Here is a 16665-nt window from a genome sequence, read left to right as displayed (position 1 = left end):
TTCTTTTTCAAATTTGAAGAAAACATAAAGTAGGGGAAATTAGAGAAATTTTAAAAAAATATAAAAAAGGGGAGTATGCCCCTAGAAAGTAGGGGGCATGTGCCCCCTTTTTTAAAGAAACCATGAAACTCAAGGATTTTGTTTTTTTGGAAATGTCTCTACTTGGCACCACCACTCGCTACCCTTTTTTAAAAATTGAATAAACCATGAAACTAGAGGAAAATTAGAGAAATTTTGAAAACAAAAGGAAGCATTTCCCTCTTAGCAAGCAGCAAGTTGGCAACTTGCTAAGGGGGCATTTCCCCCTTAGAAGGTAACAAGCTTGCAACTTGCTTAGGGGGCACGTGCCTTTTTTATATATATAAGGAGACACATGCCCCCCTTTTTTCTTTCGAATTTGCCCTCTTGTTTTCTTTCAAATAGGAGACCTGTGCCCCAGATTATCTTTCAATTTTGAAGAAACAATGAAACTAGAGGAAAATAAAAAAAATTGAGGAAAAAAAGGAAGGGGCTACATGCCCCCTAGCACGTGATGTGCCCCCCCTCCCCCCCCCCCTTTTTTTTTGTTTTGAAGAAATCACGAGGAAACTATAAGGCTGTAGGAAAATTAGAGATTTTGTTTTTTAAAAAAGGGAGGGGGGTTGAGAGCGTGCCTCCATGGGGTGGGGGGAGGGAGGGGAGAGGGGGGGGGGGCATGTGCCCTTTTATATTTCAAATTTGAAGAAACCTTGAAACTGGAGGAAAATTAGAGAAAACTTGGAAATAAAATGGGACAATTTTTTTCCATTCCAAATTTTAAGAAACCATGAAACTAAAGGAAAATTTATTTACTTATTTGGATAAAAAGGGGGCACATGCTGTTACAATCTCAGATGCAGCAAAAGAAGGTGAGCACAAGAGCTTCCATAATACTGTGTTCACTGTATGTGTAGTGTGAGCAACGTGAGAGAGAGAGAGAGTTATCCAACTTCTAAAGGTTGAATTTCATTATCCTTTACACACTTCAAAATATGTGCTACAATATATACACACTTCAAAATATGTGCTACAATATATACAAGATTTAGGGTTCTAACCCCCAAATTTAAGCACACACAAATACTACATTGGTTGCCTACACATGCTTTGCTAGGCACACACACACACATTACAATGTTCTGCTTACATAAATAGAGGAGTTCCAACACATGCCACTTGCTAGGGTGCTCCTTTTGTTTTTCCAAATTACATGAAACCATGGAATCTCGAGGAAATTTGAAATAAAAAAGGAAGCGTATACCCTTGAGCTTTCCACTTGCTAGGGTGCCCCTTTTCTTTTCCAAAATTGAAGAAACCGTTAAACTAGAAGAAAATTGAGGAAAAAAAAGGCAGGTGCCCCTCTTTTTTTCTCTTATTTTTCTATAGTTTCCATGGTTTCACATAATTCGAGAAAAAAGCTAGATACGTACCCCTAGCAAGTGGCGAGTTCTTAGCAAGTAACAAGCTTGCCACTTACTAGGGGGACATATGTCCTCTCCCCCCTCCCTACCCTCATCCCCCCCACAAATTTTAAGAAACAGTGAAACCAGTGGAAAATAAGAGAAACTTTTGGAGAAAAAAAGGGGCACATACCCCCCTAGCAAGTGGCAAGCATAACTAGAGGAAAATTTGGAAAAAGAAAAGGGGCCACATGATTTAGTGCATGTGTCCCCTTTTGTTTTTTAGAAATTTCTCTAATTTTCCTATAGTTTCCATGGTTTCATGTAATTTGGAGGGAAAAAAAATGCCTCCCCCCTAGAAAGTGGTGAGCTCCTATTGCTAAAAGGCATGTGCCCCCCCTTTTTTTCTAGGTAAGGAAAAATAGAGAAATGAAAAAAAGGGCACATGCCCCCTAGCAGGTGGCAAGCAAAATACTAGAGGAAAATTAGAGAAAAGTTTGAAAAGAAAGGGGGCATAAGCCCCCTAGCAAGTGGCAAGTTCACTACTTGCTAGGCCCCCTGTTTGATTTTACAATTTTCCTCTAGTTTCATGGTTTCTTCAAATTTGAAAAATGAAAAGGGGGCACATGCCCCCTAGCAAGCTCGCTACTTAGTGAAGAGCTTGTATCTTTAACTTGGCTAGCCATGCATGCAGAGAAACGAGTGGGAATGTAAGTGATTTTCAATAATAAATGTAAACAAGTGGGAATATAAGTGATTTTCAATAATAAATGTATATTAAATACTACATGGCTTGGTTAACTCGACACCAAGAGGTATCTATATCTTTTCTTCATTTTCACTATTCCCATGCGTTACATGCGACTTTCACTATTCCCATGCCTTACATGCGACGGGTTCTAGAGAGGAAGAATTATAGGTGACAAGTTCTTTGCGGAGCACTATTAATTATCCTCACTTGGAGAAGCATGGTCTTTTGATGTGCATGATTGAATGGGTTCTTTGAATTTTACATGTTAGAGCCAATAAACAGTTCAAAACGGGCACACAAAGGCAAGGATTGTCAAACGAACGAGACGAGCAAAGCTGCAAAGGAGTGTCGTGCACAAAATGCGCACGTAGTTACATCAACAATAGCGCCGCGGAGACCTACAAGCCACGCGGGGTTTGGAGGCGAGAGGAGGTTTGCTCAGCTCAGGCGGGTTCTCAGATTGTAGGCAGGCAGGCAGGCAGGCAGGCATTTTTGCCGAAAAATCCCACTGAGTTTCTGTCCTTACGGTGCTGTCCATACCGTCTTCATTGCGTGTCCGTACCATCCAGTTCAACTCATCTCGTTCAGCTGAAAAAATCGAAGTAAGATCTGCCCTCACATAAATATTTGTTGAATGAGCTTGGAGAATGCCTAGAAATGATGGGTTGGTTGCACAACAACACCCACCACGAGCCGAGGATGACTCTGCATTATTGTCGTCTTCACCACCACCACCACCACCACCACCATCACCATCATCATCATCTTCTTTATCAGCATCATCAGGTCTTGGACTGACTTCTTTCCATGGAGCTGAAGATAGTTTTGGGCTGGGCAATCCCCGCCTGATCAAGAAATCACGCTCAATCTTTGCCTCCAATGCAAGAAACGACTCATCCATGCCATGCTTCCCAGGACCCCTGCTCCCCACTGTGAGAAGCCTCAACAGCTCCCCTGCCTCGTTGAACCCAGCGACAAGAGATACTGGAGATGGAGAACCACTTGCAGCTGATATGGAGACCAAACTCATCCATTCTGCTATCAAGAACACTGGTGAAGCTGATGCTTCTGTCGAGATGACAAGTGCATCTATTGCTAGCTCTAGACATGGGAACAGAGAAGATATAGAGCCGAGGACTCCCAATAATGAGGCTGCCTTTATAGCTGGCAGAGAGAGTGCTACCCTTTGGGCTAATTCTTCAAACCTTTACCCCAAGCACTCTACTTCTAGTGCATCGAAGGGAGCATGGAAGTACAGGTCCAGAATGGATCCTGATGGAAGTGATTCCTCACTCATGCCGCCTGCCAAGTCCCAAAGAACAGCTGCAGATTACAACTTCAGATCTGGTCGTTCCAAGAGTGATCAGTTCAAGGGTAGTTTCCTGCAGGATCTGAGAGCTGGACAGGAATTCCAGGTGCACACATTCCAAGGGGAAGCCCTTGTCAAAGGAAATTTCTCACCAGCATGGGAAGGGCCATGCCCAGCCTCTTAGTAAGCCTCAAGTTGCTGTGATGCCCCCTCAACACCCATCTCCAGCCTCAAAACTATGTGCCGAGAAAGCAAGCTGGAAGTTTCCTTATACCAGGAGAAGAATACCGGAAAGCATGAGCTCTAGGCAGACATCTGACACAAGGTTGAGTGAAATTAGACAGCCGATGCAGACCTGCACCAGTTCTATGGAAGGGAATGGCTCCAGCTTTCACCCCTTCAAGCCTACGCCTTCCAAACTAGCATCCTTCATTCGATGGCCCTTTGGACAAAACAGATCAGGTTTTCACTTTGCAGTCCTCCTGGTACCTCACCAAACATTTGCGTGCTTAGTAGGGTATTTGAAAAGCTGCAAAAGACTTTAATTGTGTGTTTGCTTGAGGATAGCAACTGAATTTATTTGTTTTCAAGGAATTTGGTTCTTTTTTGCATTTGTACACATGAAATGGCAAGCGGTAGTTCCTGCAAGGCTGTAATTCACTTTTTTTATCCATGTTTTATGGCAGTTCATGATAATTTGCATATTATCGGTACAATATTCTGTGGCTGAGCATCAGCAGTTCATGCTTCTAAAGGTAGGAAATGTTGTCCTATCTTTGATGTGCAGCTACCCTTGTTCAATTTTTTTGGAGGCTCATTTATTAAAAGCAGAGAATTGTTTTCTATGCTTGCAGAGAGAAAATGCCAGGCTTAAAGAGTACACTGTTGCTACTTGCCAAAGTTTTGAAAATTTGGAGAGGTACTCAGACTCCCCCAAAAAATCAAGAGATTCTGAGGAAGTCTCTTCTAACAGGATCACGTGGAATTCATTATTCGTTGGTGTTTTGGTTCTATTATTGTGTGGGTCTTGTATAAGAAGATATCGTATAGTCATCCTGTGCTTGACAAGTAATTTGAGTGATAGGAGTACAGAAGAAAAAGTTCCCATCAGCAAGCATGTAGCATATCTTGTGGATGTGCTGTTTTCAACCCATCCATATGCAAAGGCAGTGGCTCTCCTTTTAGCTACTTTACTGCTCATTGGTCTTGGGGGATTCTCACTCTATGCTGTTGGCGACGAGAGCTTGAGTAGTGCTCTATGGCGCTCCTGGACATATGTTGCAGATTCCGGAAATCATGCAGACAATGCCGAGCTAGGGCCACGCATAGTCTCTGTAAGCATCAGCATTGGAGGCATGTTGATATTTGCTCTCATGCTTGGACTGGTCTCAGATGCTATATCTGAGAAGGTGGACTCTTTACGAAAGGGTAAGAGTGAAGTGATTGAAAGTGATCACACTCTTATCTTAGGATGGAGTGACAAGTTGGTAAGCATCGATACTACTTGAAGCTCTTTGACTTGCATCAGCAGCTTCTAGCTAGTCTTTCTGTAGGATCACTTTGTTCTGCAAAGAGTCTCAACAGTTTTGTTCTACATTTGCACTTGCATGCAGCCGCATGCACTCATGCACATCCATGTCATTCCAATTCCTTTAAGGTGCCTTTGCTGTAACCTGGGTAGGGTGTTTAAGGAACTTTACTCACCTATTAAACAAGAGATTAAGACTATGACAAACTATAATCCATTTATTCAACAACATCACAATCATAAGAGAATAACATAATGAGATACTGGACACCGCATTGGACCGGAACGGCAGGGCCCCCTTTTGGTAATGACATATTATTCAAGATTTTCTAGTACAAGCACTGGGGCATCCAGAAGGATCATTAGATTCCACATGGAAAGCAAAAGCAAACTTAGACAGTGCCTGGAAACACAATCGAAACCCTCGTCTCCCCATGGAGTAGGTGACATAGTGCTCATGCCAATGCTCCTGGTGTCTAGCATGGTGAGTTTCACCACCCCATGTGCCGCATGTAGCCTTTGAGGCCTTACTGATGCACACTGTGTATGTACCAACCTTTCCAAGCAAAGGGAGTCCTCGGAACATGTGATAAATACCTGGAACCAACAGGCCGGTGTCGATCTCCAGTCTTCAATGTGCTCCAAAGATCCAACACTCCAAAAAAATCCTCATATGAAGGCCATGTATGATGGCAATCTTCCAAAGTTCTTCCCACTAACCAAAAGTCTCTGGAATCCACGCCCACAAGTACGATGATGACGGGCACTCGTGAACGATGTAAAAGAGCTTCCAAAAGCAGATTAACCCACAGAAAATACACCAAAAGCTGGCACATGAGTAAACCAGCCAATGTTCGGCCTGTGGACTGCTGTATGGACTGGATGTACGGCAGCAGGAGGGTGCAGACGATGCAGTGTACGGCAGTATGATATGTCTGCGCAGGTGATCTCAGCAAAGGGGCGGACTGTATGACAGTCTCCAGCAACAGGTACAGTAGTAGACGACCACTGTATGGCCAGGAAAAAACACAAGTACAACAGTTAGGTACAGAGGTGGTACAGCCTGCAGATGACGGCACAGCTGTACGGCAAGTGGGTAGAGGACTGTATGGCAGGTGCTTATGGACAGCAGCAGGACAGGTACTCCACAGCAGGCCGGTGAGGTACAGTAGAAGGTACAGGTGGTGCAGCTGTACGGACAGAAGAGGCAGGTACAGCCGTTACTGTGGCAGCAGCAAAGCAGGGGGGCCTTCTTGATGATGATGGCAATGGAGAAAAAGCTGGCACCTGTGATGATGATGATACAAGAAGGTCAAGCCCATATATTTATACATGGCAAGTGTGGCAAGTGTGCTATTTGTGGGGAAAAGCTAAAACATGCTTTTTCTTTTATCAGGATAGCTTTTCCCACTTTACAAAGATATACTACTTTTAAATACAATTAACGAGGTGCCCGCACTTTTATAAAGTGGTATGGGTGGCCTTTTAAAATAAAATGCACAGCCAAGTCACTCATAAAGCGGGTTTTACAAGTTTTTCAACATTTTTAACATAAGTGATGGACTTATCTTGTTCAAGTCAACACGTAAAAATGTTAACAAACAAAGCATACCACATGTCCTAGGGCTACGTAGTTCCAGGTGTCCATGCCTCCTAAGGACGACACATAACAAACAGGCAGTCCCACAAAGCATACACATGCTCATGTGTAATATCTTTTATTAACATTTTTTTTAAAATTACAAAGATAATGGAGGACTAGTCCAAAATGGTGCCATTCCCCCAGGCTTACTCTTTCTCTCTCTCTTCTTTCTTTTTCTTTCTACAACCTTCTCTATTTAGAAATGAGCAAAGCTATTTTCTTCAGGTTTAGTGACTCATGCTTTTTGCAGGGATCCCTTTTGAATCAAAGCTTGGGTGGACGTGTAGTCGTGGTGCTTGCTGAAAGAGACAAGGAGGAAATGGAATTGGATATTGCAAAGCTTGAGTTTGACTTTATGGGGACATCAGTTATTTGCCGCAGTGGCAGTCCTCTCATTGTGGCAGATCTAAAGAAGGTCCACTTCATTCCAACAAGCCGGTATAATGTAAAAATAAAAATAAAAATATAGGAATGACAAGGATTATCATAATCTGTTAATGACATGTTAAATCAAGTAATACAGGTTTATTTTGCAGCTCTTGGCCACAAGGATTACTTATATTTATTTTTATATATGCAGGTTTCTGTTTCAAAGGCTCGCTCTATAATTGTACTTGCTGAGGTTGAGAATGCAGATCAGGTAATTTTCATAGTGATATCACTTGGATTTTCTTTTGTGGACATCTGGTATGTTGGCGAGAATGCTACGGTTCCCAAGCTTTCTATGTGTGTTTGCATGAGTATTACGTTTAGCACTCATTCATCAGCTCATCATGGAAGTTCTTTGACCATGCAAGCTTGTGCTATTTGCTATTGCAGAGTGATGCACGGGCTTTGCGAGTAGTGCTGAGTTTGACAGCTGTCAAGGAGGGTCTGAGAGGTCACATTGTTGTAGAATTGAGTGATCTTGATAACGAGCCACTTGTAAAGCTTGTTGGTGGAGACATCATCGAAACTGTTGTTGCACACGATGTTATTGGTCGTCTGATGATCCAATGTGCCCGCCAACCAGGCCTTGCTCAGGTCAGCAACATTTCTCTCTTCTTTTCATGCAGCCCCTGTATATCACGTGTTGCAGGCTACGTATGTATATGAAAGCCATAGTAGTGATTGAGACTGTTTTCCTTTTTTGGATGCAGATTTGGGAGGATATTCTTGGATTTGAGAATGCTGAGTTCTACCTCAAAAGATGGCCACAATTGAATGGCATGCGGTTTGAAGAAGTTCTTGTGAGCTTTCCTGAGGCTATACCATGTGGGGTCAAAGTTGCTGCCGAAGAGGGGAAGATAGTTTTGAACCCTGATGATGATTACACCTTATGTGAAGGAGATGAGATTCTTGTGATAGCTGAAGATGATGATACTTATGCTCCTGCCTACCTTCCACAGGTGTTCATCTTTACAGATGCTCAATGAGATCTGAAATTCATCATGCCGTTGGTTAGATGTATATACAAAATGGGTTGTTATCGGAAAAGCTCGAGTGTGCTTGAACTCTTTGTTTTTTTTTGTTTTTTTGTAATGTAAACTGGAGAAAGAGAACTGGCAAAAGTTATCTTTTGAAACCAGGAAAAGGTCCTATTATTTGAAAAAAGTGTCTGCTCAAAGCAGACTAGAACCATCGAAAGAGGTTCATAATAAAAGAAAACCCTCATGTGAGGTTAAAAAACCATAGGAGGAGGGAATGAAACTCGCGGTGCCCGGGGGACTAGGGCCCTTGACACACTTGTTGATACCATCAGTGCATATTAAAACATTTAAACATGGCCAACGCCTTAACACATATCCATCATCACCTTGCATAAAACATACAAGTTGGACAAAACATCCACCACAAATGCTGAAAAATGGAGCTTGCACATGTGACACTGCATAGAGGCCGGAATGGGCCGACCCCTGCCACCCCCCCCCCCGGGAGTATTTTATTACCCAAGGAGAATAATATCATGTACAAGCTTTGAAATATCTTTCTCTCTTTCCACTGGCTTACAACTGCTTCAGAGTTGTTTCTTCTGGCCCTTTGCGAGAGGAGGGGTGTGACAGTTTGAAGGGTGGAAACAGAGTTAGATTCTAGATTTGTTCTTTGGCTGAGTTTGAGGCTACGATCATGGAACAGCCAGATGCGTGCTCAAGGCTTCCCTGTTGTATTGTCTTGGTTGATTAGAGGAGACAGCAGTGTGTTGCTTTTGTGGGACACAGATCTGTGTGTGTATCCTCTATGCTAAGAGGTCTTGAGGGTTGCCAGATTGGACATGCAGGTTTCTTTTCCTTGACTGGCTTTGTTGTTGTCAGTTAAGCTTTTCCATTGAATTTGAATAAAAAAATACCGAAAGGGGCGCCGAGCTTTGGGGCCAGGAGGTGTCGTTTTCTTTCCTATTTTGGAGCACTCTAGCTCCTAATTATTTGTTTATTGTCTGGACTACAATTGGTTTGGGTGACTCCTAGTCTACCACACTTTGGTTTCTACCAGAGGCCAGTTTCAAGGTTCCGTTGCCGGGACCATCATCAACTTTCTTAAGGGGGTGAGCTCTTGGTTGTCTCCAAGAAAGCCATTGTTGAAAATTTCAGCAAGATGTCAGACACAGAAGATGACTATTTTTATGATGATGAGGAAGAGCAGAAGACCTCTCCTGAGAGAAATGAATCTGAGGATATACTTGCAGGAGAATAGGCTGTAGAAGATACACGTTATGAGGATGTAACACAGCCAGAAGACATGCCAAGTCAAGAGGAAGATGATGCCCAGTTTAAAGCTCGTTTGGCAGGGGCAATGGATGTGTTTATGCAGCTCATACAAAGTGAGAAGTTTGCTGAATTTATGAGAGCCCCTTTTGATCATAAGAAGAAGAAGAAGAAAGAGCGTTCTAGGAACCCACCTCAGGGCAATAGTGGTGCCTTCCCATAGGATCCTGCTTTTGGACCGTTTGCTAACATGCAGAACACTTATGGTGCAAACCCACAGAGTTCCTTTTTCGGACAGCCACCTATTCCGCAACAGTCTATGCATCCAGGCTATTTTGGCGGTGGTTCCATGTTCCAATCTATGACTGGGGGACACCCTCAGAGAGGCATGGGAATGCAAGGGAATTTTGGAGCTAATTTTCAGCCTGGTATGCAGGGGAATATGTATGGAGGCATGCAGCCCGGAATGCAAGGGAACATGTATGGGGGCATGCAGCCCGGTATGCATAGTGGTATGTTTGGAAACATGGGGGGATCAGCAAGAATGCATGGTATGCCAGGTGTGGGAATTGGCAATGTTGACCCTATGATGGGCATGAATGCTGGGGGTAGCAATCTTGTGAAGCCACTGTTAAAAGTAGTATCTCATATGGAAACGAGTCGTAACAAAGGGCATAAGTTATTATTTAACTTTTGCTACATGAGTCGGCCATTCACATTGTGAGGGTATAAATACCCATGCCCACCATTGTATTTTATTATCTGTTCATTGCTAAAGTTCAAGTTGTTCGCCAACCTCTCTCTCGCTCTCTCTCTCTCTCTGCGTCAACTTCTCTCTCTCTCAAAGCGTGTATTCAAGCTTCCGCATGCACCATTCTGACATGGTATCAGAGCTTTGAGGTGCGCATCTCTCCTCCAGCGCTACTCTCCCTTTCCCAACGTTTTTGGCGTTAGTGTTCAGTGAATCTCAGTAGCATTTCAGCCCTGCGTTTTGTGTTTCCAGGCGGCATTTCCTGGCTGCCCATGCACGTGTGAAGACCTGCCTCTGCAGTGCAGTAGGCGATCAACAGAGCAGTCTTTTTTGCTGCGTTTTGTGGGCCAGGTACAGTGTGGACAACAGACGGTTTCTTTGCTGCGTTTTTCAGGCCAGGAGGGCACCGGTGATGCAAGGGTGGAGCCTCGGGAGTGGAATCCAGGACGCGGCCAAGACTTGCAGGTCAAAGTGCTCAAGGACTCGGGACGAGATTTCAACTGTGTTGACTGTTACAAGAGGAGGAACGAGAAGTGCGTCGGCTACGGAGAGGAGGTTTGGATCGACTGAGAAGATCTTGGACAGAGTTTATGAGATGGGTCTCCCGTGTTCAAGCAAGGACGACAAACTGAATGGCGACAACTATGCGCATTGGAATTTGATCATGAGGCTGTGGTTTAGCAGAAAAGGCTTATGGGACATTGTTGATGGCTCGGAGGAACGTCCCCGAAGGGATAGCAATCGGTTCACACGTCTTCAGGAGGAAGAGTTTCTCAAATCTCTTGTGGATTGGGAAGCTCACAATGCGAAGGCGATGTCGGCGATTGCAGAATCTCTCACCAAGGAAATTTCCCCTGCCATTCAGACTTTAAAGACTGCCAAGGAAATGTGGTCAAAGCTTGCAGGAATGTTTGATCGAGACTCAACAATGCGAGCAGTAACCCTTCTCGGCCAGTTGTTTTCCATCAAGTTTGAAGCCGGGACCTCTATGCAGTCATTTCTAATGAAGGCAAAGGTTATCCATGATCAGTTATCGGCTATGAATAGTGCATTAACTAGTACCCAGTTAGCTGCCTTGGTTCTTACGAAGTTGCCTGAGGAGTATGAGATGGTCTCGAGGGCATTACGCTTACAAGTCACGAAGGAAAAGCTGGAATTTGATGATCTCAGCTCTTTTCTCATTGAGGAGGAAGCAGTGCTCATTTCCCAAGGCAAGATTTGGGTTCCGAAGGATGTAGAATCGGCACATGCTGCATCAGAATCCAATAAGAAGTCTAGAAGCCGTTGTTATAAGTGCGGAAAGCGAGGGCATTTGGCTCGGGATTGCAAATCCAAAGCTAAAGCTCAAGGCTCGACGAATGACAAAGGCAAAGGCAAAGCTGACGAGGATGACAGTGACAGTGATTCTACTAGGGATGCTACGGCGTCTGCCGGTGTGGCGAGGACTACACTGGCACATGCTCCAGCATTCTAGCTTGGTGGATGGATGCTACCACGTGCTTCAGCCAAAGAGAGGCATGTGAGTGGCAGAGAGGGGCAGTCTGTGCTCCCGTTTTTGGTGATTTGGACCCGTGTGTCGGAGTTCAAGGCACATGCATCTGGCATGGAACAGCTTGACAAATCTATGGACGTGATGTGTTCGTAGTTCATTGGTAGCAGACTATGGATGGGATGAGTTCCTAGTTCATTGTCAGAGAATTTTGGGCATCATGTGTCGATAGTTCAATGTTCAGGAGATCTTTTGGACGTGATGTGTTCGCAGTTCAACGAATGGGGGATCATGAATGTGGAGTTGTCTGCAATTCATTATTCTATGTGGCAGCTAAAGCTCAAGATGGCATTTTCTTGTGGAGACAGGATGATTGGTGCATTATCCGAGGTGTACCTAGCAAAGGCCACGCTAGGGTGTCCATGGTTGCATCTGCATCGACTTGGTTTCTTCATCTATGCCCACTATGAGCTACAGAGAGGGTGTTAAAAGTAGTATCTCATATGGAAACGAGTCGTAACAAAGGGCATAAGTTATTATTTAACTTTTGCTACATGAGTCGGCCATTCACATTGTGAGGGTATAAATACCCATGCCCACCATTGTATTTTATTATCTATTCATTGCTAAAGTTCAAGTTGTTTGCCAACCTCTCTCTCGCTCTCTCTCTCTCTGCGTCAACTTCTCTCTCTCTCAAAGCGTGTATTCAAGCTTCCGCATGCACCATTCTGACAGCCACTTCCTTACGATAATCTAACGCCTATGGGTAAGACGAAGGATTATAAGGAAGGGGGAGCTGCAGTGAAATTCGACACATTCAACGGGGCCAAAGACAAGCTAAAGGCACTTACCTTTTTATAGCAGTTTGATGCTGCTTTTTCTGGTGGAAATTACACGGAATCCTCTAAGGTGAGAAAAGCTGCGACTTTTCTCAAGGGCAATGCATTGCAGTGGTGGTCCACTCTTCTTTTGCAGGGCATAGCACCATCTACTTGGATACAATTTAAACAGGTGTTCTCTTCCGTGTGGCTCACATCTACTTTTGAGGTGGATGTAATGACAGCATGGCACAAGTTGGATGCATCGAAGTGTGAAAATCTTGAGGATTATAATAAGAAGTTTTGGGAAGCCTTACTCCCAGTTACTTCTTATCGTGCTGTGCCTTTGTCTGAGCAGGTTGAGAAGTATTTTTGTGGGCTGCCCAAGGAAGGGCGTGACTATTGCATAAAGACTCGAGTAACAAATATGTCGCAGATGATAGAGAATGCTATGACGGCAAATGCGTTACTCACTGGAGTCTTATCTGGATTTAAAGGAAGTAAAAGCACAAGCAAGAAATCTGAAAAGTCAGGGCATGCTTCGCGTGATGCAAAAGGGTCTACAGAGAAGTGGTATAAGAAGTTACCCATGCCCAAGAGAACTCCTGAGGAGAGACAGGCTTTGATGGATGCTAGGAAGCACTTTTTCTGTACTGAGGAGGGACACGTGTCTTTTAATTGTCCCAAGCGTGAGTCCCAAAAGGACTCTGACACTAAAGGGGAGCCCAAGTCTAAGAAACCAAAGCCTTCTGCAGGGTTAGTTCTTGATCTTGTTGGGGAGCAGCCAGGTGGTGAAGAGACTGAGTTGTGCAGAGCATGGGGCAAAGTGAGAGATCAGAATGGCTTAATGAAGTTCTTATTCTAGAGCAGATACTCGCACATAAGGAAAGAAAGGTACGAGGTAAAGTTTCCCGTTGCTATCTTGTGAAGTTCAAGAACTATTCACCGATGGATGCGAAGTGGATGGAGGAAGGTGACTTCGCAAATTCACCTCAGGTTTTGCAGCTCTATCTCAATGCCTTTGAGTTGGAGCCGACTCTTGTTACGGCTCATTCAAGTTCAGCAAAGCATGGGTCTAGAGCATTGCCTGATGCTCAAGAGGGGGGTAGCACCTCCGCTTCCTTGATACAAACAGGCTCAGATGACATCTAGAGGTCGCTTGGTGCAGCTTTTGTCTCACCCGAAGGTACTGATGGTTCACAGTGGTATACAACTTGGACTATTACTACACCATTGGTTTGCAGTGAATGTTGCTACATATGCATGGCTTAGAGAGATTGGGACGCTGATCTTGCCATATTGTACATTTCACTTTGGATGTGTTGCTGTATCACCAGATTGCAATCGAGGACGCTTGCCATATTTCAAGAGGGGGGTATGTCATGACCCTATGAATGTACAGCACAAGTGTGAGCATGGTGGCCGGTGAGCAAGATAAACATTTAATTGTTCATACTTAGGTGCCCGGACAAAAGGTTAATGTGTGGACATCCCCAAGTGTGAAGAGGGACCAAGGGATTTACTATTCTAATGTTTATAACCTTGGGTGGCCCCTAGGCATAAGTTTTAATAAACTTAAAAAGGGCCTTAGGGCCTTAGGATTTTTATGGAGAGAAGGGGCTACTCCATTTTTGGAAGTACATGTCAGAATACGCAACGGAGATGATGACCAAATCTGGGAACACAAGAGCAAAAACGCAGGCAGAAAAACAGCACAAGAGAGAGAAAGATGTAGGCGTGTAACTCTGCTCTATATACACAAGAAGATCCCGAGAAATGATACAAAGAGAGAGAGAGATGTAGGCGTGTAACTCTGCTCTATATACACAAGAAGATCCCGAGAAATGATACAAAGAGTAGTGGGGAGCATGGGGCATATTTATATGCCCCATAGATGCAGTCGGCCTGTGCTGGAGGCCCTCCACGACTGCACAAGGCAGTCGGCCAGCAGTAGTAGCCTCCACGATTGAAGAACCAAGTCGGCCAGCCACCAGCACCTACACGACTGTGTAAAACAGGTCGGCCAGCCATGGGGTGCAGTCGGCCAGCCCCATGGGCTCCTGCCAACCATCTGGCATCCATCCACACTACGGAAAAATGGGAAAAAATAGGGGAAAAATGCGGGGAGTGAGGAAAAATGATAAAACACCTGATAAGGGCGGGCACACCCACAACAAAGGCCCTGGTGTATAAATCTAGACAGGAGATGACTTCTAACACCCCCTCTCAGCTCCTAGCTGTGTAACCAACCACTGGGAGCTGGGGTGCCGCCTGAGCAAATCCTGAGAGAGCGACTTCGTGAAGAGGTCCACCGTACTGTCCTCCGTCGAACAGAACTCTAGCAAGATGTCATCAGCAACGATCTGTTCACGAACAAAGTGCCTCTGGATGACTATGGGTTCCTCCAGTGGAAGCCCAAACCTGCAATGTAACCTCCTGCTGCTTCGTGAAACTGCTCCTGGGCCATAAGTAGATCTCCTCGTGTCCGGATCTCCTCCCCAAACTGAGTCACTCCAGACGTGGAGTCGGACTCCATCAATCAATCCCCCTCCTGTGTACAAGAGTCCATGATCCTTCGCATGTCGCAGAAACCACAGGAAACGCAATCCTGCCTCCCAAAGAGTCATCCGCAACCATGAGCTCAACCGCCTCATCAGGAAGCTCCCGTCCAATCTGGTGTCCATCAACCAGATCAATGAACCATACAGCTTCTGAGTCACAGAGACATCACACTGCTCACAAGGATCAACACCTGTTACGGTGCACAAACAAGTCCTGGAAACCTGATGAAACCTGTCAACCACCCCCTCTGAATCCGGAACCACAAAGCCTGGAGAAACCACCTCCTTCTGCATGTCACCTGCCTGGCTTTCCGAAAGGTCCCCGTGGAAAGAACATCCTCATCTACTGGAGGTTCTATGTCCTGAACACTACGAGACATCAGAGCATAAGTGACCTGTTCAGCTTCCTCTGACTCACGAACACAAGAACTACCAACATCAGTACTGGAAAGTTCCTGCCTGCTGCCATCTACTGGCAAGCTATCCACCATTTGGTCCCGGAAAGCCCGCACCTGCAGCGTACCCACACTTAAGTGGCCATTACCAAACTGCCACTCATCACAATCCTGAGGACCTGGGAGAGAGAGTGCTGAAAGCCTGTAAACTCCATTCTTCACTCCACCTTCCCAAACCACTTGGCCTGTTGCTTTGTCCCGGAGAGCAACAAAATGCTCATCAAACTCCACCCGTACGCCAGTCTTGCAAACCTGATGCACTGACAACAGATGAAAACCAAGTACCGGAACATACAACACCTGGGAGGAATGCTTCCCCCCTCTGCCATCGGGAACTATCTGCATCTTGCCCTCAGTGTGAACTGGGATAATGGACGTATCCCCAATAAGAATATGACCAGAAACCCTGCAGAGATCCTGCAGAGATCCTGTAAACCGGAACGGGAAGGAGTCATGTGCCTGGAAGCACCACTATCGAGAATCCACTCCCGAGTATCCGTTGCGGAGAGTCCTCCAATCTCCTCCCTGCCTGAAGAAAATGAAGCATCGGTGTCCATCACCTCCAGGTGCACAAAAGCCGAAGTCTTCATGATTGTTGCTGAGGAATCTTCACCCTTCTCGGTCTTCCGCTTGGGACACTGCCTCCAATAGTGGCCTTTTTCGCCACAATCATTACAGGTCCTCTCTGCCTTTAGTTTCTCGCGGTCAGCGTCGGACTTCTTCTCAGAAGACTTCTCCGATGAAGCCTTCCCTTTGCCCGAGTTACGGCCTTTCGACTGTTGGCCAGTTAAGGCCTCCGAACCTCCACCCTGAGGAGGGTTCGTGAATCGTTCCTCCTGGTCCAGGACCATGGGCACAAGCTCCTCCCACGTGATGGTGCTGAGCCTTCCACTGGTAATCAAAGAGGAGTAAAATGCTGAGTACGAAGAGGGCAAATGTGACAGCAATGTGATGGCCATGTCCTCTGACGATATCTCCTTCCCCAGCTTGAAGAACTTCTTGCTGAAGAGCCTGCAGCTTGTCAATATGCTCCCGCATCGTCGACGACTTTGTAGGGCTCATAACCCGCATCTGTACTCCCAAGGAAATCCTCTTCATGGGCGATACCCTGTTGTAAAGTGAGGCCAAATGCTGCCATATACCTCTGGCCAGCGTTATGTGCTTTACATGATTGATTACCTGTGGTGTGCAGTTGAGGAAAATAAACGAACGGACCCTGGCGTTGACACGATCCCACATCTGTGTCTGGCCTCCCGGTCCTT

The 16665-nt window shown here is 45.3% G+C and overlaps 1 protein-coding gene across 1 annotated transcript in view; it reads left to right on the top strand.

Annotated features, from left to right (window-relative positions):
- Positions 1-2298: 2298 nt before the first annotated feature.
- LOC147622930 (putative ion channel POLLUX) overlaps positions 2299-16665 on the top strand; it is a 73413-nt gene continuing 59046 nt past the window's right edge. The window contains 7 exon segments of the mRNA XM_086822543.1: positions 2299-3963; positions 4165-4233; positions 4333-4965; positions 6899-7063; positions 7229-7288; positions 7468-7671; positions 7788-8036. Coding sequence (XP_086678669.1) covers positions 3682-3963; positions 4165-4233; positions 4333-4965; positions 6899-7063; positions 7229-7288; positions 7468-7671; positions 7788-8036 — 1662 coding nt within the window. The 5' untranslated portion in view covers positions 2299-3681.

Source organism: Cibotium barometz, chromosome 28 (assembly GCF_041138505.1).
Source record: "Cibotium barometz isolate CiBa-2024 chromosome 28, ASM4113850v1, whole genome shotgun sequence".
NCBI lineage: Eukaryota > Viridiplantae > Streptophyta > Polypodiopsida > Cyatheales > Cibotiaceae > Cibotium > Cibotium barometz.
Note: the sequence above shows the minus strand (reverse complement) of the source record. Positions and strands in the feature narration are given on the sequence as shown.